The 24,806-nt window shown below is 40.3% G+C and overlaps 1 protein-coding gene across 5 annotated transcripts in view; it reads right to left on the bottom strand.

Moving 5' to 3' along the window:
• Window positions 1-24,806, bottom strand: part of Tnpo1 (transportin 1) — an 80,984-nt gene that overhangs the window by 27,892 nt on the left and 28,286 nt on the right. For 2 of the 5 annotated variants that reach the window (XM_050153822.1, XM_050153826.1), the window contains exons 2-7: window positions 24,205-24,318; window positions 21,898-21,973; window positions 18,477-18,626; window positions 13,403-13,509; window positions 10,684-10,817; window positions 968-1,049 (exon numbers count right to left, since the gene is read on the bottom strand). In XM_050153822.1, coding sequence (XP_050009779.1) covers window positions 968-1,049; window positions 10,684-10,817; window positions 13,403-13,509; window positions 18,477-18,626; window positions 21,898-21,973; window positions 24,205-24,318 — 663 coding nt within the window. Of the gene's footprint in view, window positions 1-967; window positions 1,050-1,071; window positions 2,754-10,683; window positions 10,818-13,402; window positions 13,510-18,476; window positions 18,627-21,897; window positions 21,974-24,204; window positions 24,319-24,425; window positions 24,555-24,806 lie in introns of those variants that run through there. The other 3 variants (XM_050153823.1, XM_050153824.1, XM_050153827.1) reach the window with 3 other exon arrangements.

The raw sequence follows: 24,806 nt of genomic DNA, 5'->3' as shown, positions 1-24,806 counted from the left end.
CAACCAACCAAAACAAAGCAAATTCTTACACATGGGGGGGGGGGGTAAGAAATATAAAAACAGGAAAGAAAAAAAATTGCTACTTGTAAAAACTGCATGAAGGACTGAGAGGCTATGAAGCTGTTCTCCCGGCATACTCAGTTCTATCTCTAGGCTGTCCCTGTCCCGTGCCACACACAACTGGAAAGAAGCTATTAAAAATAAAATGACTCGCCGGGCGGTGGTGGCGCACGCCTTTAATCCCAGCACTCGGGAGGCAGAGGCAGGCGGATCTCTGGGAGTTCGAGGCCAGCCTGGTCTACAAGAGCTAGTTCCGGTTCCGGGACAGGCACCAAAGCTATCAGGCAAGAGATTCTGAAAAAAAAAAAAACTGCACTGTTTATGGATATGGTCAGATGTTATGATCTTACTCTACCTGGGTATTTATGAGTTACATCAACAGTTCTCTTGACACCTCTACCTCATAAAGGAAGCCAATGTAAAAACAAAGTCATGCCTAAAGACCTGGCCTATACACTGAGGAAACTTAGGGTCACACGGTGTAATGCACGGCGGGTGGGCAGCAAGGTCAACAATTACATAGCTGTTCTTTTAGTAAGCGCCTTTTGGATTCTTAACTTCATCAATCTTACTGTTTTGTGTTTACTTGCTTCAAATACTACTCACAAGCTGGGAAATCAATTTGCACATACCATTTGAATGGTCTATTGAGGAAGAATTCTTTAAGTAGTCAAGCTAGTAAGCAGAACTAACTACATATACTTCCTCCGTGAGCAGTGTCTGCACCTCCACTCCAATGTTCTATCACATACAGACTGCCTTTATTTCCAGTTAGGAAAAACTCATCAGATGGTATCCAATTTTAATACCGCCAGCAATAATAGCTATGTTTTGCATTGTAAATTACTAGGTATATAACGAGCCCACAGCCCCAGGGTAGTCCTACATGGGGAGTGGTGAATCTTACCTCAATGAAAGAATCGATGTGCAGCATAAGTGCTTGAGTCCGACTGATGATGAACTGATTGACACATGCAACAGCGTGAGACCTAGACACCAAGTTCATAAGAACTTTAATGTGCAGCTCTAGAACACTATGGTAAATGAGCCCATCCATATGTGTACCAGTAGGGCAACACCAGTGTGTAATGGTGAGACAGATAGTCATTTCATTTCTTTTATTGAGCTGTACATTTTTCTCTACTCCTCTCCTTTCCTCCTCTCTCCCCTTAACTAATTTCTTAATAAAATTGCTTGACATTACATAAATGGCACTTATCCAAATAATACCCTTTTTTAAATAGTACAGTTTCTTTCCCATAGAACACAATACTTTTAAATTAAAGGGAGAAAAAGTGATTGCTTTAGAGGTATCTGAGTATTCAGTAAGCACAGAGCAAATTTAAGCAAAGTGAAACACATTTTAATACCAATTTCCAGTTTAAAATGCCTACACAGTTTAGGTCAAATCATATCCAGTCTTTCTTTAGCCCACACTGTGTCTTAAAACGAGCTCTTACAGTAGTTTACATTTTTAGGGTAGGTTCCTTAATTGCCTGCTTGACAGACTGTACTAAGAGAGCAACTCTACAGCTCTTTTGGAGGTTTACAATTTAGAAATTTTAGAGGTGGCTCCTCAGTGTTCATGGGGTACTTATCACTGGGATGGTTCCCAGCACGGATGAGGCCGACTCCTTGAAAGCTGAAGGTGTAGCCTTCTGTTTCCCCAAACACTCTGCGAGGCAACACCTACCACTGTGCTTGGAAAATAGTAACTGAAAGAAATGCACTCACTCCCCACCTCAGTGGGAGGGGCTTCAGACATGAGCACTTCAGAACTAGTAAGTTTTCACGTCAGTCACCACATTCACAGGCTCAGCAGCTAGCCCTGCAGCTATCACTAAGCTCTTATCAGTAGCCATTACAACTTTCTTCTGAAATGAGATTCACCAAAAATAACTTTCAAAAGTAAAAATCTATATTCCTATGAGCCTCCGGTGTCTAACTCTTTCCTTGTTGTGCAGTGATTACTTTCTATAAGAGTAATAATAACTGTTTTTATAAGCTATATTCTAAATTACTGCAATTTGTTAAAAATTCAAAATTTTGTTCCAAGAACAGACTAGAATCTCATATGGTCATTAAGCAAGGACCCAGAAGGAATAACATATACATGGAATTCGCATTGGTCACGGGAGATTCTAAAACCAACGTGGTAACTGTTTATTTTGAGGCAGGGTCTCACTACATAGCTACAACTGGCCTCAAACTCGAGATGGACTTGCATCCTAGAGCTGAGCTCAGAAGGGAGCAGAGCAGTTTAATGGATGTGATGGTGTGGTGGTTTGAATGAGAATGGCCCATAATTGAACATAGTCACCAAAGAGTGGAACTATTTGAAAAAGATTACAAGTATTAGGAGGTGTGGCCTTTTTGGAGCGTGTGATATGAGGACTAATCTCTGACACTATGAACAAGCCCCCACTGAACTGTTTGTTTCCTTTTAAGAGAGTTGCCCTTGTCTCTTCACAGCCACAGAACAGCTAGGGAAAATCATGCTTCTCAATGGCGGAGGAGTGGACTGTGGGGAGGGGTGGTGGGGAACTTGTGGTTAGGATATAAAAACAAAGAAATAGGGCTGGAGAGATGGCTCAGCGGTTAAGAGCATTGCCTGCTCTTCCAAAGGTCCTGAGTTCAATTCCTAGATGGTGGTTCACAACCATCTGTAATGAGATCTGGTGCCCTCTTCTGGCCTGCAGACATACACACAGACAGAATAGTGTATACATAATAAATAAATAAATATTTCTTTAAAAAAAAAAGAAATAAATTATAATAAAAACATGCTACTCAAATGAATCATGATCACGAAAGCAGCAGTTCTCTACCTGTGGGTCAGGACCCTCTGGAGGGGTCAAACAACCCATCCAGAGGGGTTGCGTATCAGATATTTACATTACGATTCATAACAGTAGCACACCATGAGGGTCATAGCATTTGAAGACTGAGAACCACTGCTCTAGAGCCTTGTCGTTTGCACCTAGGAACTCGGGTTAAGATACACAGTCTGAGCCTGGGAGTCTAAAGACCATAATGAACAACAGCATGAGGTGATTTTAAAGATGACAGGATGACGACAGATCCTCCAGATCCACAGATCAAAAAAAAAAAAAAAGACCCCTAATTTAAAAAGAATGAAAGACAAGAAAAAGGGCGATGCTTATAACAACATGAACCATTAATAGTCTAATGACAGAAAAATATACAATCAAAACGATAATAAAACATTATATCTACCTGATTAACAGCATTTAAAAAGTGTGATGAACAGAAAATAGAAACAAACAAACTACCCTAAAATTCAGGTACAACCACAAAAGACCTCAGACAGCCAAAACAATCTGAGCCAAATTAAAAATGCTGGGGGGTGGGGGTGGGGGATCAGGTCACCATTCCAGATCTTAAAATATATTACAGAGCCAGAGTAATAAAAATAGCATGAGCTGTACATAGTGGCACACATTTTTGTCCCAGTATTTGTGAGGCAGGGGCAGGCCAATCTCTGTGAATCTGAGGTCAGCTTGGCCCACAAAGAGAGTTCCAGAACTACCATGACTACATAGATAGACCCAGTCCAAAAAAAGGAGGGGGGGGCCAGTCCAAAAAAAGAAGGGGGGGGGGAAACAAAAACAAACCTCCAAACCCAAATATGGAACTGGCACAAGAACAGATGTGTTGACCATTCGAACAATAATCAAAGACCCAAATATGAGTACACATGACATCAGCCATTTCTGTGACAAAGAAACACAGGCTAGAGAAAAGAAAGCAACTTCAACAAACAGTGCTGGGAAAAACTTATGTCCATGCATAGAAGAATGAAATTAATCCAGTATGCATCATCTTGCATAAAGGCTAACTCTAAATGGACCAAAGACCTAAAGTAAAGCCTGAAACACTGAAGCTACTATAGGAGAAAACAGGCAGACCCCCAAATGAGGTGTGGGAAGTAGGACTCTACTTGCCCCAAATTTAAAGCTAACAATTATTGACAAGTGGAAGTTGGTAAAACCTAAAAAGCTTCGGCACAGCTAAAGAGACATCCCCAGTGAGGTGAAGAGAAAGCCTACAGAATGGGAGAGAACCTTCATCAGTGAGACATCTGACATTAATATCCAGAACATACGAAAAGGAAAGAAACAAACAAGCCATCACCAAATGACCCATTCACAAAATGGGTCTAGGACCTAAACAGTTCTCAGAAGAATTTAAAAAATAACTTACTAAGACATATGTAAAAAAATGTTCATTGTCCCTAGCAATTTAGAGAAATATAAATCAAAACAACTTTGAGATTTCATTATACACCAGTATGGCAAAGGTCAACAAAAAACTCTACAACAAATGCCACGGAAAGAAAGAGAACCCACATCCATTGCTGATAGGATTGCAAACTGGTACAGTCACTACAGATAACAGTTTGGACAATTATCAAAAGATAATGACACTATGACCCAGCCACAGCACTCCTTGGCATACTATGCCCAAAGGACTTAACATCTTAGTCCAGACACTTGCTCAACCATGTTCACTGCTACTCTATTCATAGCTAGGGGACAGGAACAATCTAGAACGGATAATGAAAACGTGGTACATATACAGTAATGGATACTATTCAGCCATAAAGGAAATTGAAATCATAAACTTTGCAGGTAAATGGGTGGAACTAGAAAAAACTCATGCTGAGTGAGGTAACCCAGACACAGAAACAAAACATATGGATCCTCTCATCAGAGGTTCCTAGCTCCAAATCTTCAGCTGAGTACATATCCTGGAGCTACTCTACTGCAGAAACCAGGAAAGTAGACAGGGACTGTTGCTAGAGTATGGGGATGGGGGCAACAGGGGGACAAGATAAAGAGAGAGAAGGAAAGAGGAAGGCAAAACAACACATTACAGGTATTGCTATTCTATTGCCCTCAGTTGCCCCCCCCCACCCCAAAGTGGAAAGTCAGTCCCTATTGCTGAAAACACCATGCATTTCAAACACAGGCTCCAGAGGCGCCTAAGCTGGAACTGATCTATATGCCCTCCCTTTTAAGGACTAGTTTCCATATTTCATAGTACGAGACGGCACCATGCAAGCTTTCAAAGAAGGGAAACAACCAACAGTTCTATCCAGCCATGTCACCTATTAACAACAAGCACAACACAAAAATCTTCCTAAGGGTGCTGCAGTGACCGTATACCTTGGTCCTAGGCGCAGCAGTGACCACATACCTTGGCAGTAACCAACAGCTCTTTCACTGGACTTAAGACCTGTTCAACAAGATGGGAATCATGCCTGGTACTTATTAGAAACCCAGTCAAGTACCCAGAATAAGTGAAGTCATGGATCTTGAAAGGAACCTACATCCACCAACTTACTAACAGCATAATCCTCAACTCCATTCTCAATGTTTGTCCTTACACCCAGAGACAAGCACAGTCTTCATTCTCATCAATGAAATTCTCTTTCAACAGAAACAGACCATGCAGAAAACCACAACCAATTAGAATGGAGAGTTATGGAGGCAAGTCCCAGGGGAAACATCAATAAAACAACTCCTGCAACCTAAGACACAAGGAACTTTTTAGAGGAGGGTGGGGTAGAAAGGCTGTAAAGCCAGAGGACTGGAGAATCTTGCAATGAAATTGTGTCTCCTGGGAAGGTCAGAAGCTCCATCTATAACAATTAATAATTTAAAAAAAAAGAGGCCATTAAATTTGAAAGACAGAAAGAAGAGATGTAGGAGGGTTTGGAGGGGAAAAAAGGGAGAAATGATGTAATTATACTATAATTTAAAAAAAAAAAGTAATAATGTGTAATAAAGTCAAACACAGTTCCAGTCACAGGAGAGCAGAAATCTCAGCTCAAGGTAAGTCCTACCCACAGGACAAGCCTCTCTCAAACCTCAAACCTAGGACAGATCAGCAGTAGGAAGGAGTTTCCAAAGGCTCAGAGGGCTGACGCCCAGTGGCATCCCAAGAGGAATCCTACTGTTTAAAAATGAGGTAACCTGGGACCTGACCACTGGAAACAACTGAGTCAAGGGACCCACTTTCAACCAGCCATAGGCCCACAATGAGGGACAATCCTGGGAGACAATTTGAGAGAACGAAAGCCAGATGCTGAGGGGCAAAGGTAGCAGGGGCTCTGTGCAGGCCGAGAAGTATATAGAAAACGGCAATCTATAGTTGTCTTCGAGCTGAACTCGTCAGTTTGAGGTGAAACCACTTAGTGTCAGCAGGTAGCATCACCTTTGGAGCCAGCTGTCTGTCATGGACTCACACGCCAAAGCCCCCGACATCCACAGCTCCACTCCACCAGCAGGGTGAATAATACTTAGCAGGACTTAAAGTAGGAAAGTTCCACCTATACAGATCCCAGGGTTGTTTCGACACACTCAGGAAGATGGAAGAACCACAGTGCACAGTCTACAAAGCAGTGTGGTCAGCAGAGGACCCTGATATGCAAGGAAGAGAATCTATCAGAGTGAAGACACTTACCTAAGCTTAAGAACAGAATAAACTGTAAGAAAGTTAAGAGCTCCCAGTACAATTGACTTCCTTACAACCTACACATTCTTGGCATGCTCCAATTTTTAAAGATCCAAGACTCCACGGGTATTTAGTATTTTTACTTTTTCATATTTTACTACTTTTAATGTCTTTATGCATTTCCACCATAAGGTAATCTTTTTAATGCCCTCTGATTCTTTCCTCTTCTAATATAAAACTTTTAGTAGAATTTAAAATTTTTCTCTGTATTATATATAGCTATTTTGCCTGTGTGTGCATATATACATATATATACACATATGTATATCTATACCATGTGCGTATGTGTGTGCAGGTCGCAGAGGTCGGAAAAAGGACATCAGAGCTTCTGAAACTGAGGTTGTGAGCTGCCATGGAGGTGTTAGGAACCAAACCTGGGTCCTCTGCAAGAGCAATGAGTACTCTTAACCACGGAGCCATCTCTCTACTCCACTATTTTTATATCATGTGTTGTGTCTGTGTGTGTGCGGGTATGTGCAGGTGACTGCAAGTGCCTTCGTAGCTGTCGTGTGTTAAGAGGTTTGGGTCCTGGGAATGACTCAGGTCCTCTGTCCAGTCTTTTACCTGTCAAGTCATCTCTTCAACACCAATGAATTATCTTTGTAAATTTTATTTGTTTGCTTCTCTGTACATCCCTGGGCAGAGGTGGTGCATGCCTTTAGTACCAGTACCTGAAGAGGCAGAGGCCCACAGAGCAAGTTCTAGGACAGCCATCTCCAAAACCCCATCTCCAAAAACCAAAACAAATGAACAAACAAAAAGCCATACACAAAACAACAAAAACCCAGCCTATTTGCTTCTCACTAAATGGAACTGGAAATTGAACCCACAAATTAGGTTACTTACTAACAAGATCCCCAAACCAAGAGTAGCACAAATTGCAACATAGAAACACAAGAAATGTGAAAGGGCAAGGCCACAAGACTCCCTCAGAGAGCCTAAGAGTTTAGACTGAGTGGATGGCATGCCAGATGACCTCAGAGTTTAACAGCAAAAGGTGATCAATGTCCTAAAACAATGATATAAACACATGGGTGAATTAGGGAAGAAATTAAACCAGCAGCAAAGAGGAAGGACTAGACAAAAATGATAAAAAGGCAAAATAAAGGAGAAATTCAGTAAGTCAATAGAAGTTTTGAAAAAAAAATGCCAGAAATGAAAATTTTCATAAGTCAAGGGTCAAATTGGCTCTGGGGAGATGCTCAGTAGTTAAGAGCATTGGCTGTACTTTCAGAGAACTGGGGTTCTTTGCAGCACCCACCGCAGCTCATAGCTGTCTATAACTCCAGTTCCAGACAGTCAACATCCTCTGGTCTCCATGGTACCATGCAATTGGTACACAGACATACAAGCAGAAAAAATACTTAGGCACATAAGATAAAAATAAACCTTATTAAAAAAAAGAAAAGGAAAAGACAAGGTCAAGGAAACACTACACTCAAACAGAAAAGTTTTTTTTTTTTCAAAGAAACCCAACCAAACTAAACCAAGCATGACTGTGATGCTCAAGACCTCCAAAGTATGACCGAGAAACCAAACCCAAGAATTTTCAGAATAGAAGACGCTGAGCCAGAGAACTGGGTCAATATAATCATAGCAGAAAGAACTTCTCAACCCAGAGAAACAGACATCCAAACAGAAAGGCCATTTAAAATGCCTGCATTAACACCAAGAACTTGTTCAGAGAACACACGGTGGTCAAGTATAGGTACAAAGCAAGGGCACAGCAGGGAAAGTTCTTAGGAAAACCATCACCTTACTAACGGTTCAAACCCACTCAAACTTGTGAACAGTAACAACCTGCACCACAGACACAAAAACACCCATGGAATGCAACACAGGGTCCAGAAATAAACTTGCTTGTTTGTGGCTACCCAGTGTCTCAGAACAAATACTGTAAACTGGGTTATCTGAACACTAACAACCAACTAGATAGATCCACACCTTACACTTTGTTTAAAAAAAAAAAAAAAAACCCAAAATGGATCAAAGCCCTTAATGTAAACTGCGAGAGGAACATAGTATAGAAAAATGAGAAAACCTCTGACAATTACCTATCAAAGATCAATATCCAGACTCTTTGAAAAACTCAAACAAAAATCCTATCACTAATGGAATAATGAATTGGATATTCTCAAAGAAATATACAATGATCAATAAACATCTGAAAGTGTTCCACATCTTTAGGCATTAGTGAGATGTAAATTAAAACCACACTGATATTTCATCTTATACCCACTGGAATGGCTACAATAAATAAGCAAATAAATGAATAAATAAATAAGACATATAGCAATGCCAGCAAGGATACTGAGAAAAGAGGAACTGCTTTTGCTGATGATGGGAACAGCAACCATGGAAATCAGCAGTTTCCTCAAAAAAACTAAAAATAGAATTACCATATGTTCTAGCCGCACCATTCCTAGGCACACACATACAACAGATCCTAAGTCCAAATACTTGCATGCCCATGCTCACTGATACACTGATTCCAACACCAATGAATGGAACTGACCTAGACGCCCAACAGCAGAGAGGTGAATAAAGAAAATGGGATTTTATTCACTCAGAGAGCACGTGTGGAAATGGACAAAGCTGGAGCTGTGTTAAGGTGAAGTAAGCCTTGTTCAGAAAGACACCACATACTTTGTCACATGTAGGACCTAGATGTAAATTATATACACATTGTAACACATCAAAGTAGAAAGGAAGAGCAGGTGTGAAGGAGGTGTTGCAAAATATTCCTTTATACTCTGTAAAGATGGTGATGCTGAGATTTAGATGCAAAACTACATAACAGCCCGCTGCTCCACTGTATTTCCCAACAGTTTAGAGGTGGGGCGGGTAAGGTGTTTTTGTTTGTCTGTTATTTTGTTGTTGTTGTTTTTGAGACAGGGTTTCTCTATGTAACCTCCTTAGCTGTCCTAAAACTCTCTCTGTAGCCAGGCTGGCCTTGAACGCAGAGATAAAAGGTGTGAGCCACCCTTGCCCGGCGTGCTGGGGCATGCTGGGCTTTCTTAAGAGTACAAAACTAGGTAAACTACAGAAGATGTCATAAGTAAATACAGTGCAAGATGAAGTGTCTGAAATGAAACTGAGTTGTACTTGTAAATGCAGAATTTAATCAAGAAATAAATTCGTGTGGGCTCTCTGGCTACAGAGTTGAAAAAGAGCCAGTGGGATGGAATGTTATGACCCAACTAATAGCTATAATCTGCACTGAAGTCTATTTACCTTTGAGTGATCCATTATTTTAGGCAATAATTTCTAGTTATATGCTAATACATCTGTCTATTCTATGGAAATACATGAAAAATTAATAACAAAAATAAAACAAAAATCAAAGGAACTGACAATTCACAGAAACAGCAATACCTTCTGAAATAACAGTTAGGGAAATCAACCAACAACACCCAAAACAAAAGCCAAAAAGTTCAACAGCTTAGGGAAACACAGGAGGCGATATATTTGTACTAACACACTGCAATTATAATTTGCTAGGGAACTGATGGCAATCGGCTTCATCAAGACTAATTCATCTTCTAATAGTATTTTCACTACTACAATGCAGTATCATTTTAGGAACTGCTAAGGTGAAAATGGATACCAGTCCAGCCTAACTTGAGGCCTACCATGTCATTTCATGGTATATAAAAAGGTTCTGGTGCCTGTGTTAAATGACTGCCCACTCTCTATAACTAGACCTAAAACTTTTAAAGTGACAATAGTCAACAACTCAATGAAAACATGTTTTCATCACAACTTAGTCAGTTTACCCATCACAGGACGAAAACCAAAGGAGAGGACAGAACTGAACCTGAAAACAGAAGTAGACAAGAAAGAGGATATCTTGTTAAAAGTTCAAAGATCATCAGCTAATCTTGTTCACAATGGACACGGGTATGTCAACATTGCATGGGGAGAAGAGTATTAATTATTCAGCTACAGATGAAGGTATTTGGATGTGACAAAGCAGATAACTTAAAAAACAATATCCTGGAACTATTCTTGGTCTTAAACATAAGAATATAATGGTCTATCAGGCTTCAATCAGCTTATAAGCTAACAATGCCATATACACACCTTATTTTGGGACTACTGTGCTTGAAAAACTGTAAAAATTTGGGAATCATGATGTTGAGAGGGCGATCTAAAACATCACTATCTAAAATCTCAGCAGAGTCTTCGCATATCTTCTGCAGGGCACCAAACGCTCCCTGTAAGAGACAGATTTATAGCATTAGAACTCACTGAAAACAACTGCGAGCAGAAGGAGGTGGCACACCATCTGTCATCCCAGCACCGGGGAGTCTGAGGCATGGAGACCACTACCTAGCTGGAGACCCGTCTAGACAACATGGCAAGACCCCATTCTCAAAGGAAAAAAAACTAGAACAAAGCAAAAAAAAAAAAAAAAAAAAAAAAAAAAAAAAAAAAAAATCAAGATATGTGGACTACTAACAAATCTGTTATCAGCCCACATGCTTTATAAAACTTAAAAACAAATTGATTCAGAGTATCAAAATATCACTCTAATAATGTATTTAACTTTTAGTATTAAGTTAAAACTGGAAAATATTTTGATTAGTTGAGATGTAATAAATAGCATCTAAAATCTCTAATTCCGCTGAAATATCAATTTTAAGTCTATATTAAAATTATCTTATTAAATGCTAAAATAAATTTTCTTTCTTTCTTTCTTTCTTTCTTTCTTTCTTTCTTTCTTTCTTTCTTTCTTTCTTTCTTTCTTTCTTTCTTTCTTTCTTTCTTTCTTTCTTTCTTTCTTTCTTTCTTTTTTTTTTTTTTTTTTGGTTTTTCGAGTCAGGGTTTCTCTGTGGTTTTGGAGCCTGTCCTGGAACTCCCTTTGTAGACCAGGCTGGTCTCGAACTCACAGAGATCCGCCTGCCTCTGCCTCCTGAGATTAAAGGTGTGCTCCACTAAAATAAATTTTCATAGAAATGTATTTAACCACTGTAACATAAATTCATTTTGTAATATATCTTGCCAATAATTTTTGAAACAATCATATACAAGCCATATAATGGGAAACTGACAACATAATACAGTAACAGGAGATTCAAGCTCACAGCTACTTCCCCTAGTCATCTTGGTAATAAAAATGACAAAACAAAACAACAACAAAAAGACAAAAAACCTCCAAAAAACAAACAAACAACGAAGCCAAATTCCATTAAAAACAAACATTTAGAAATATTGTGTGAGGATCTAGAAAGCCTGCATCTTTAGCAGAGCAGCTTACAATCACTATAGTTTACACTGTCACTGTGTTCCCAGGGTTGCAGCATGCCCTAAGAGTGACTTAGGGAGACTAATCTCCCAAGTTCCCCTCTCTTCTCTCCTGGATCACTAGTCATAAAACCACCTGACGCCATCTTGTTCACCTCCAAGCCGTGCTGCTGTCAAGTCTAAGCATCTAAGATGGGTTTCCGCCCACATGGCTGCACAGCTTCCATCCTAGCACTCTGAAGCAAAGGGAGTGATGGATCTCTATGAGTTCTAGGCCACCCAGAGCTACACTGTAAGACGAAGGAAGGAAGGAAGGAAGGAAGGAAGGAAGGAAGGAAGGAAGGAAGGAAGGAAGGAAGGAAGGAAGGAAGGAAGGAAGGAAGGAAGGACGGACAAAAAAAATTCGGCTTGCTATTAAATCAAAATACAGTGTTCACCAACATTGAGAAACTAAGAAGGGAATTCCAATTGGGCATGGTGGCTCCTGCCTGCAATCCCAGCCTTTGGGAGGGAGGAGGACTAGAAGAGTTCAGGGTCACAATGAGACCGTCTCAAAATACAAAGCCAAACATTTTCTTCATTTCCCCAAACACAATAGTTTTACAGATTTTACCAGTGGTGATAAATAATTAAAACAACAACAAAAAAACATGCAAAGCAAAACCTAAGAAACTAAAACACAAAATCAAGAGATTAGAATTAATTATGATTAAAATGTTCATGTCAGGGGGCTAGAGAGATGGCTCAAAGGTTAAGAGCACTGGCTGCTCTTCCAGAGGTCCTGAGTTCAATTCCCAGCAACCACATGGTGGCTCACAACCATCTACAATCTACAGTGAGATCTAGTGCTCTCTTCTGGCCTGCAGGCATATATACAGACAGAACATTGTATATATAATAAATAAACCTTTAAAAAAAATGTTCGTGTCAGGCTGGCATGATGGCTCAGCTGCAAAAGGCTAGGGTCAAAATAAAAATATATAAAAATGTTTATGCCTCTTATTGTATGTCATTTAGAGAAACTAAAAACAATTTATGGTCTGGTATTTTGGTAAACTCCGGTTTACCTTTAAATATTTAAGACATCAACGAGGGGCTGGAAAGGTGGCTTACCAGTAAGGTAAGAATGCTTGTCGCTCTCGTAGAGGACCCAAGTTTGGTTCTCAGCACCCACATAGTAACTCAAAACCACCAGGAACTCCAGTTTTAGGGGAATCTGGTGACTTATTTTGACCTTGAGAGCACATATGCAGTACACAAACATACATGCAGGCAAAAAGCTCCCACCCATAAAATTAAAAAAAAACCTTTTATTAAAAAAATTAATTGATTAAACATAAAAACAGCTTTAATCACATGCATGTAACATTTAAGAAAAACTTTACAGAGACAATGCATTTCCTTATAGGAAACAGTGATGATTTTTGTCACATTATTTTCAGAAAACAAGTAAAAGGTAACAAATATAAAATACAAAGACAACTTTAGGCTTCAGAGCTTTGAAGCTGTCTAGTTGAGAAGTATCTTCCTGAAGGTTAACAGCAAGCCGCCTTACCTCACAGGTGTTGTAATCCTCAGAATCCAGCAGGCTACAGAGCTTTGGTAAGAGATCAGGCCAATTCTGCAGTTCTCCCTTGGAGGCTATGGTTGTAATTAAAATACCTAGAAAGACGACACACATTTGGAGATTACTGCACTGTGTGAGAGGCATGCACAAACACACTTCAAAAACATGCCAAGAGGCCCAAACTGCAATCAGACTTACATTAAAGATATCACTCTTATTAGCCTTTAGGCAAGAATCAGTTAGGTACCGAGATCTTCTTCCTCATGTCAACTATTCTTTCCTAAAGTTAAAATATAACAAAACACAGGGACTCCGTGGTCACTAAAACTGTAATCCCAGACTTGGAAGATGAATGCAAGAAGACCCAAGAGGGCAAGTCAAGCCAGGCTCAGTGATGCACACCTTAATCCCAGCACTTGGGGCACAGAGGCAGGTAGGTGATCTATCAGTTTGAGGAAAGCCTGGTCTATAGAGTTCTTCCAGGACCACACAGAGAAACCTTGTCTCCTAAAAAACTAACCAACCAAGGGGAAAACCCAAACAAAACTTCAGAAACACCAAGTGGACTAAACAGACACACCTACAACTTGAATACCATTGCATTTGCTAGGCAAACATTAAAGAATAGTGACAGAACTCCAAATTTATAGAGTCCCGTAATTCTACCTACTCCAGGAAAAAAAAAAAATACTAATAGCAAGAAGAGCTGAAAACCTGAAAACTGACATAATTTTCAGTGTTTAGAACTATGAGAGTTGGGCATAATGTCACATGCCTATAACTCCCACACTCAAGAGGAAGCAGGGGGACCAGATAGGTAGTTGACTTGGATTCCTGAGACCATATCTCATTAAAACAAAAATTATAATTATGTTTGATAATACTTATTCAAATCTTAAGAACTGAAAAGAATATTTTGGGGGATGGAGAGATGGCTCAACAGTTAAGAGCGTTCAATCCCCAGTACCCACATGATGGCTCACAACTATGTATAACAGGATATGATATCCTCTTCCAGCATGCAGGTGTACAGGTGGAGCACTCATACATAAATCAGAAATACATAAAATTTAAAAAAACCACTTTGGTTCCAATAAGGTTATTTCTATGAATTACTCTTAAACTTTTTCACAAGTGTATAAGCATACTTAAACAATATTTATTGGCCTGGCGGTGGTGGCTCACGCCTTTAATCCCAGCACTCGGGAGGCAGAGGCAGGCGGATCTCTGTGAGTTCGAGGCCAGCCTGGTCTACAAAGGGAGTTCCAGGACAGGCTCCAAAGCTACAGAGAAACCCTGTCTCGAAAAACCAAAAAACAAAAACAATATTTATTGGAATAGTAAAATTACAAACAAGCTATGTATTATTTTATGAGGTAAGCAATTCATTCATCCAAGTGAATTAGCATGAAATCATTAAAATGAAGTATCTTCCCAATAAACTTTCTTTTTTTTTTTGGTTTTTTGAGACAGGGTTTCTCTGTAGCTTTGGTGCCCGTCCCGGAACTAGCTCTTGTAGACCAGGCTGGCCTCGAACTCCCAGAGATCCACCTGCCTCTGCCTCCCGAGTGCTGGGATTAAAGGCGTGAGCCACCACTGCCCAGCTCCAATAAACTTCCTTGACAAGATTCACAAATACTTTAGAAAACAGGAAAAGGAAGAAATTAAACTTAGGTGTAGCAGGCACATGGCAGTAATTGCAGTACAGGAGTGAAGAGAAAGCAAGATCCCATTTCAAAATAACTTCAAAATTTTTAAGCTGGGTGGTAATGGTGCACGTCTTTAGTCCCAGCACTCAGGAGGAAGAGGCAGGAGGATCTCTGTAAGGTTCAAGGCCATCCTGAACAAGTACAGAGCAAGTTCCAGGACAGGGTTCAAAGCTAAACAAACAAACAAAAAAAAAAGCCCTGTCTCAAACAAAACAAAATAAAAACAAAAAATTTAAACCTGAAGTTGCAAGTTTACTTTTACAATCAGAAATCTTTAGTTAAAATATTTACTAAATTCTTAATATGGTATCAATATTGCATTGGGTGATAAGAAATCTAAAATTAGCAAATGGTCCTTGCCCTCAGGAAGCTCAGTCATTTGGCAATGTGGCACACTGGATTGGCACAACTGCGAGTATTGCAGCTATGGCATCCTACGGGAAGTCAGAGATGCTGACTAATATCTTACAGTCCAAGAGGAGCCCAACCACAAAAAATTATCTAACCTAAAATGTCAAGAGGTGAAGTTGTATAATGCTTGTCTAGATAAAGCTCCTGCACACTAATGTAGTAGACATCATACATCTTTCAATTCTGTCAAGGTCTCTTCTCCAATTCTTAGAAATGCCTCTTAGATGAACTATTTCACTTACAAAACATGTTCCCCAAAGTGCTTTAAATCTCCTCATGTGAACTAAGATGAACTAATTTAAGAAATGATTTTTAAAAATCCCCAGATTTCTTGGAAACTGAGGTTTTACAACATGCTCATATTTACTTTCCTGAAGCAAAAAAATGACTTAAGAAAACAAACAACAAAACAAAACAAAAAGAAAAAAGAATTCACAAGTCTAGGCAATGCTTCATGTGAACTACCTCCACCCCAATAAAGAACTTTTAAATTCTAGGTGACGGTTTACAAACAAGGAATTTTAATATCGGGTCCCGTCCAGTAACGTCTCTCTCCGGTCACTCCTACTGTTCTGGCATCGTTACTCTCCCAACAATGGAGGGGTTTTGCCTTTTATTAAAGTTATTCTTTGACAACTTCATTACCCTAGTTACTGTCACACCTTCTCTTCTCTCATTCTTCTCAACACCCTCTTTCTTCCTCCAAATTCCTTTTCCATATTCATCTATTTTGTGATCCATCCTTCAGAACTATGCATGAGAGCTTGGTGGGCTCACCAGTGCATACATGAATAAGGACAATGACCACATTTCCCCCAGACTCTTTCAGAAGTCAGCAGTAGTGGACGGACTGTTCAGGGGGCCAGGCTCGGGCAGTCCCAGGACACTAGCTTCCAGGACTTACTGACATTCCTCCTGCAGCTTCTTCTGTGACGCTTCCCGCACTGTTAGAGAGGGTGGGACAGCTGTCTTATTTGGGCTGAGCACTTAACTATCACTCAATCTCAGCACCATGAACAGCTATAAATCTACATATTTTAAGCTTTTGTTATTTTGTTGTCTTGTAGAGTCACTGGTCTTTTATTTTTTAATTAACAACACAAGGCAGATAATTAACTGATCTGTTTAACTATTTCAAGTTGAGAGATTTATATAGTTAATAAACACTCAGATTTTATAGCAATGTGAACTGTAGTAAGGTTTGCCCAACTGGTAACTTGTATGTAAACATTCAAAAACACCAAGGGATATCTAGTCTGTATGTAAAAATAAAGAAATATGATGAACTAAGCTAAATATACTCGCTACCCTCTATGCCAGTCTTTGGCACATGCTGATCACTGTTTCAGCTATTCTATCCAGCCCATCTTTGACTCATAATTACTTTATTATATTCCACACATCACTTGGAAACATACTGCAATTACATCTGAAGTTAGATTAAGAACTGCTGGTTACACTGAAAAACTTCAGTAGCCCCTCACAATCATAATGCCCAAGTACATAATTAAAAACTAGACCTAAAACCCAAGAATCGGACAGACTTTATAAAATGCTATCAAGAGGTTACAGATTACAGCCATCAATAGTATTTCTATTTCGAAGTAAGAAAACAAAAGATGACAAGGCTCAGGGTGGTGTGTGGTTATCGCACCTGAGGCCAGGGGTTCAATTCCTAGAACCACAAGGGAAAAATCCTAAAATAAACCCAGGTCCCAAATGCTTTCAAAGGCTGTTGGCAAAGGAAATCCAGTCTTTACTCACTGCAAGTCAACCCTTCTCTCCGAGTATTTCCAACCTTCCAGTTAGTACACTGAATTCTACAGTCTGGACTACATCCTAAAGCCAGGGTTATGATACCACAGCATAGGGAGCCGACAATCTCACAATGAATTTCTGTATCTCACCCATTTCTTTTCTTTTGCTAAATTGCTTTTCCTTAGGGTGGACTTCTTTCCTTGGCTTTACAAAGAAATCGTTGGCAGGCTCCATTCTTTTTACTACCACAAAGAGCTGGCAATGCCTTGATACACTAGCACATAAGACTAACCTACGGAGCTAGAGTCTGTACCCCTAAACTACAAATGTACCATACTTCTCAAACCTGAAGTCAGAATGATACTCTTTAATACGGAAATGCCCGAGGAGTCAGAGCCTCACAAACATAAACAGTACTTCTAAAACTTAAAAGACAAACTGTATAAAACTAAAGATCCTCTCCCCAAACAAGGAATACTTAATGAGACATTGATCCATTTCACAGACTTTCCTTTAAGCAACCTAGATTAACAGTGAGCGTTCCAGGTCCTAGTAAATGACAGCTTCTTAAACCCATGGCACCTGGACAGCGGAGGTGCATGAAGTATGTGTAGCTGCCTATTTCTGTGGGGAGCTGCTGACATGCATACCGAGCAAATAGTCAGCAGTGTGCTCCCAAAGTCACCCACGCCAGCAGTTATAATTATTTTAACTTACTGCTACATAAACAGTTTTTCAATGCCTGAAACCAAGCTGAACACCAAAAAGACTTAAAAAGCAAAGAAACAAACCCTGTGGTTGGAGCAGATACAAAGAAGGCTCGTACTACAGGCCAACAGTAAAACTTCAGAATCCTATACTTAAAAGACTGTTGCCATGAAACAGGACTTTCTGTACCTGTAAGAGTGACACTAGGAACGACCCAAGGCATTGCAAACAACAAGGAATCCCAGTGTATATAATCTCACAGAAGTTCTAATTTCAGTTCTTGACGCCCCACTCTAACCAACTGATTCATCAGCAGCTATTGGCCTTGGCTTCCCAGGGTTGCAGAGCTCCTACAGCAATGGTGAACACTATATGTAAGGATTGAAATTAAACAAAAACTCCTGCAAAAATAGCATCCCATTCCTAAATGTAATTTAGTGATAAAAAGGATACAAAATTTCTCTAACAGAACTTACCAACAGTGGCTCTGATTAGAGGAGAGGAATCACCAATATTATTTAGACATTCACTCTTGATGAAGTCCGTTACCCCGTTTGGGAAGTTCTGGAAATGAGCTTTCACATTATTCTTCAAGATCAGACCGCTCAGAGACCTTGTGGGCTCATCTGTGAGAAGCAGTGACACAAGTGAGTTCTAAAGGATTCCTTATTCCAAAAGGTACCAACAGCAATCACTTTAAAAGCATTTATGTTGAAAGTTGATTCCAACATTCCAATTTCTTTCTGCTATAGCTGGTTTTAAAAATCACCAATTATGAAAAATCAGCTCTACAATTTATGGTTCAGGGTTTCTCAACTTTGGTGCTGCTGACATTTTCAGAGTAATTTAATATGCGCAGTGGCATCTACGGCACCTATTCATACGATGGCAATCTAAAATAGTTTCAGAGAATGCTAAATGTCTCCTTGAAAACTCCTCCTGAGAATCACAAAAATTCTTCCAGGTTGTAGAGGAAGGGAGCAAATATATATGATATATAGGATCACTTTCCTATTACACAACTGCCATGTTTTTACTTATCTATTGGGGAGAAACAGTAAAGCAAAACTCTCTCAAACCATTAAAGAAGATGTTCAAAGGCAGAGCAGGAGACAGCTCAGCTGTTCAAGGCTCATAGTTCTCTCCTGAAAGATGCTTAATTCACTGCTGGTGCTAACAGATGATACTAGACTAGCTGACATTTTTAAAGTTTGTTATACACCAACACTAGTACAAATATTACTGTAATCAATCCTTACACCCTTTCAAGGTAGGCAATAACCGAATACTTAGTTAAGAACTTGCAACCTGAGACAAAAAAGACTTAATGCAGGCCAAGTGTAATAAAAGAGACCTTTATTTCAAATCAATGGCTTTGTTTTATCTAGTTATTATTTCAGACTTTTAAATTGATCTGAGCCTGGCAGTGGTCATGCCTTTAATTTCAGCACTTGGAAAGAGAGGCAGAATTTCTAAGTGTCAAGACCAGCCTGGTATACAGAGTGATGTCAGGACTGCCAACAGATACACAAAGAGACTCTGCCTCAAAAAACCAAAAAATAAAAATCTAAAATTTTCAATCAGGTGTGGTGGCATACACCTTTAATCCCAGAACTCAGGAATCACAGGAAGGCGGGAAGGGTAAGCTTGTGCTAGATAGGAGAGCAGGGCTAAATAGAGACCCTGTCTCAAATGAAGTCACACTGGACCACTGGCTAGAAAGCCAAGTGGTAGCACCCAGCTCTCTGGGCCTTCCTCCTTCGTACAAGAGGCAGGAGCCAACGGGGCTGCAGCTGGATGAGTGCTTAAGACAGAAAACACAGGTAGTCCCCAACTCATAGAGGTTGGTTCACAATCACTTCTAACTCCATCTCCAGGGGACCTATCGAGGGCACCCCCCCCCCCCCCAGCAAACACTGACACACAAGTAGGGGAAAAAAAAGTGCAAAAGTCAATGTAATGTTACTGCAGTGAAGCTGTCTTTTTATTAAAAGACAAAGTCATGTTTCTTTTCTAAAGTGGACAGCCATAAGGCTAACAGTAGAAGCTGCCTGGCTTTCTTTTTTAGAAAAACTAGGTATGGTACTCTTCTGGGCTTAAGGGAGGTAAGTTTATCAGTGGCATAAGAAGAAACAAAGAAGTTTTACACAAGCACAGAGTTCCCACTATATCCTTTGAAGAATGCATAAGAAATAGACAAAATAAATGTGAGGTTAAAAAAAGTGAATATCTTACAGATTTATAATTTAATAGGTCTGTGGGGGGTTAGCTGTCTCTAAAATGTAAATTCTTCTCATTATTTGAACTATGAATTTTTTAAAAGTATCTTTGCATGCCAAGAAATTCTTAACAAAAAATATAATACTGTAACAACGTATTTGTAAGTAGGATAAGAAAAGGATAGAGTGCAAACAGGTTAAAATTTTAAAATAAAACAATTGTAAACCAGAATCTCATTTATAAATATTTAAGTTCTTTTTAAAAGAGTGTGTGTGTCAGTCAGGTGTGGCGGTGCACACCTTTAATCCCAGGATTTAGGAGGCAGAGGCAAATGAATCTCTGAATTTGAGGCCAGACTGGTCTACAGAGCAAGTTCCCGGACAGTCAGGGCTACATAGAGAAACCCTGCCTTGAGGGGTGGGGTTTGCTTCTCTACAAATGAACTATACCTCCAGTCAAATAACTATTGATCACAAACTGGTGTGTGTGAAAAGATTTTTCTATACTAAGAAAAACAATATACTCCTTAGTATTTACCAAAGCAGAATAGTAATCACTGATTTTAAAGATAAACTTAAAAGAATTTCTAGTTTAAAACCTAGATTTAGTTTAAACTTTTTATTATGTCCCTCGATCACAAAAGCCACAAAAGTAACTAGGAAATCATCTGAGAACAAATCCAAAGATTCACTAGAGTATAGGTCAACTATCAAATCTTTACTTCTGTAATATGTTAGAGGCTGGAGCTGAGATCTTATAGAATCTGGGTGTCCAGCAGGCATTTCCAACTGAAAGAAGCAAGGTTACATGCCTTAGAGTCAGAGTCCAAACAGCTTACTTTACAACTCCAAGCACCGTGTTTTTACTATGGCTTCTGAAACACCCATTGCCAAATAAGGGAGAGCGTGCTCATTTGGAGGCCAGCAAACTGTCAATACTTATCTACGTGTCTGCAGTGTTCCAGGAAGGGACGTTCAACCTCAGTGTTAGGATGAACACACCTCACTCTAATATGAGCTCAGTGAAGGCAATGATCATTATTTGTTTAGTTGTATTTATTTCCCATGGCCTATACATTGTCTGACAAAAAAGAGGTGCTAACAAATAAGTAATCTGTGAAAGACTGTCACTTAAAAAGCAAGACTAGTTAGCCTTAAAGTAGTGTAGGAATAACTTAAAAGTGAAAACTAATAGCTAGTGACTCCATCATTTGTGAGTAAGTTTAACATAATATATAATCATAAACTAGAATAAAGTTCAGAGACAACAATTACCAGGTGGTAAAGTGCTTTCATTTTGGCTAAACAGCTTTTTAGTTTTTTTGTATAATGAACATACACATATATTCAGGTAATTATTAAACCCTACATTCAATCTGTAAACTATTAAAAGCCAGTCTTTGTTATACTCATGTATAAACACTGAAACAAAACACCAAGTCATACTGTGCCCCACATTTTCTAGCTGAAAACAACAAAGAGACTTATATCGACTTCCAATCAGAAGAATTCTTATCACCCATCTAAACAGTAGAGGGGCAGTAATGCTAAGCGGACACCTGACATCCATCAATCAGATGGCAAAATGAAATCCTCTGAAATGAATACTTCACAGCATGTAGATCTTAATGGTGATAAAAGATATTTTTAGTTAATTATCTACACAAGCTCTACTTACCTTCAGATTTTAATTTTGTAAGAACAAAAATCAAGTAGTTGTTAAAATCTGGATATTGATTGAGTTGTTCCAGTTTCTAGAACAAATGGTAGTTAAGGAAACTTCTCTGTATAATCTAAGAAAGAAATTAAGCATTTTTAAATCTAATAATTGATCCTTTCTACAATATTTTTAGGCTTCCACTCTTCCTAAGAATAATATTTGCTTATTAGATCAAACTTGATGTTATTTACAACAACACTAGTACTTATTAAAAAAAAAAAAAACACCAAACCTTTCGGTTCCTTCTGACTAAATGTGCATCAGGTATATTCAATAAGGAAAATGCAGCAAAGCAATGCATTTTCAGAGGCAGAGTGGGTAACTTACAAACAACCTAACCTAGTAAGTACTTAAGTATAAATAGGCAAAAAAACCAAAAGCATCCTAAAGAAATAAAAACAGTATTTTTGAGCTCAAGAGCTTGAGGAAATTAAGAAAGACGGCTTTTTTTTTTTTTTTGGCTCATCTGTTCTTTAGAATTTAAAAAGGATCAAACGCCATGTATGCCCATGGTTCCACACCAATTCTTCACCAGATATGAAGTCAGCCAAGTCAATTCCCTTTCACGCCAGATAACACGCGAGGACACAAACTGGAGGTAACAGTGACATAATGCTCTAAACCTTTCAAGCCTTGACTCTCAAATCAGTAGTATGCTTGCCAATAGTATTTTACTGCACAAAGAGATTAAAATGTTTTTTACTGAAGAAACTCAAATTTTACATATCAGAAACGGCCTCAAAATGCCTAGGATCAGGATGTAAATTCTAGCAAAATATACTTTAAAATTCTAAAATATAACTACTTTTTCCAAGCCCTAAGATTTTTAAGTTTTAGTGTGTTCGTTAATAATTTTTATAGATTATTTTCTGATAATGTATTCCCATACCAAACACACACACACACATAGATGTAAGCATGTCTGTATAACAGTCTTCCAGAAAGTACTTAAGCCCATACAAAATAAATCTGCTCTCTGCTAAGCAGACACAAAAGAACAGGTCATCACTAGCCTCTAAAATCCCTTCAGCCTCCCTAGTGCTGGGGGTTAAAGAGGTGGCACGACCATGCTTGATTAATTTGTTCTTACTCTCAGGGAACATAACAAGCTCTCAATACACAGAATAAACTGTACATTGACTACTGGGCTGGCCCAAGCACCATACTTGGTATATAATAGGTATTTAAAACAAGAAATTAAAATATTTAGTGCTACAGAAATTACAATGCAATCCTGGAGTTGGCTAATTTTAGAAGCCAATTATTTTGTAAAACAATACAGACATTTTTCACCTTCTAACGAGAGCATAAATGAAGATTTATCTACAGCGTGGTTCAGATAGAAGCGCCACTTTTCCCTAGTCTTAAAGGTATTCAAACAAAATGGCTTTTTTGAACAATCCAAGTAGATTTGTCACTGTCCCATCCATTTTTAATCGGGCAGTGTCATATTCGTTCATCTATTGGAAGGCTGAGGTTACAGCACTGCAGTGCTTCTTTGAAACCTTCTAGTAAGTTCACTTCTGTGGTGTTTTAAAATGAAATAAACTCAAATGCCAGCTTATTTACCAAATTCCCTCTTAGGTGATTTTGCTGCTTACTGAAAACGGTAACAGGAGAATTTGCTGAGAGCATAGCAGACCTAAGTTCTTAAAGAATTAACTTGCTTGACTTAATGGGTTAACTGGCTGCGATCTGCGTGTTCGTTTCTTCTGGAGCCTGCAGAAGCCTGCATGAGCGCTCCATAGGTGCATCCTGCAAAGGCACTCACTACCTTTCTCTCTCCCACTGTGGCAATAGGACCGCTACACCAGCACTCAGTACCCAGGAACCTGGGGTAACTGAAGTCCAGGCTTGGGCCAAAGCTTTACCCCGCAGACCTCACTGGAGCGCCAGGGAGTCAGCAACAGGTGGGGAGCACTCCCGAGCCGCCAGCCTCTCAGGCAAGGCTGGAGAAAGCCCCGGGCCCTCCCGACAGTTCAAACCCCGCGCCAGCTCCACCCCCGGCCGCGCCGCTCACTCCGGCGCAGGCCCCGCGCCCCCGCCCCGCCGGGCATTGTGTGGGCCCGGCCGCTCCCGCTTGGCGGCGGGGACGTGGCGGTCCGGCACGTGTGGCCTCCCCGGCGGCGGCCCGGAAGCGGCGGCCGTGCCCCACGCGGCGGCGGCGGGCCTGGCGGGCTACGGCCGCGTGCGCGAGGCCGGGCTGGGGGCCACGGGCGGGAGGGGCGGCGGGCGGCGGCGCGAGGCCCCGCATGGCAAGGATACTTGTTGCACGGTCCTCTGGATTGTGGTGTCTGGAGACTGGGACTCCTTGAGCAGCTGCAGGATCTGCTGAAGCCCTTGCTCGTCAGGTTTCCACTCATACTCCATCTTGGTTTGCTGCACATAAAGCCAGACACAGGAAAAGACGAGCAGATGTTAGTCCCGCACACAGGCCCGCCGCGCGTCCCCGCACCCGCCCGCCGCCGCCCAGCCCCGGCCCCAACCGAGGCTCGGACCCAAAGCCCGGCCGGACCGCTCCGCAGCTCCCCGCCAACGTCCTCTGTGCCTGTGCCGCCGCGGCCGCCTCAAGCGCCAGGAGCCGACCAGACTGAGTCACCGCGAATTTGCAATCTGGCCCCAAGATCCTCTCACGGGAGCCCCCTGGGTCCTAGTGCCACGGAGCACTCTCAGAGCAACACGGCTCATTCAGCCAGGCTGTTACACTGAAGGCTACTCAAAAGCCAGCCCTTGAGAAGCCCCTGCAGAAATCTGATTCGGCTCGTTATTTTAAATAAGCGTGGTGGAATAACGACAGTGACTGGAATGGGGGAAACGCCCGCCTCCCCTGACAGCTCAATAGTGAAAATAAAAGCACTTGCATGTCA

The sequence above is a fragment of the Alexandromys fortis genome, unplaced genomic scaffold (genome assembly GCF_014885135.2).
Source record: "Alexandromys fortis isolate MF-2015 unplaced genomic scaffold, M_Fortis_MF-2015_v1.1 scaffold_79, whole genome shotgun sequence".
Lineage (NCBI taxonomy): Eukaryota > Metazoa > Chordata > Mammalia > Rodentia > Cricetidae > Alexandromys > Alexandromys fortis.
Note: the sequence above shows the minus strand (reverse complement) of the source record. Positions and strands in the feature narration are given on the sequence as shown.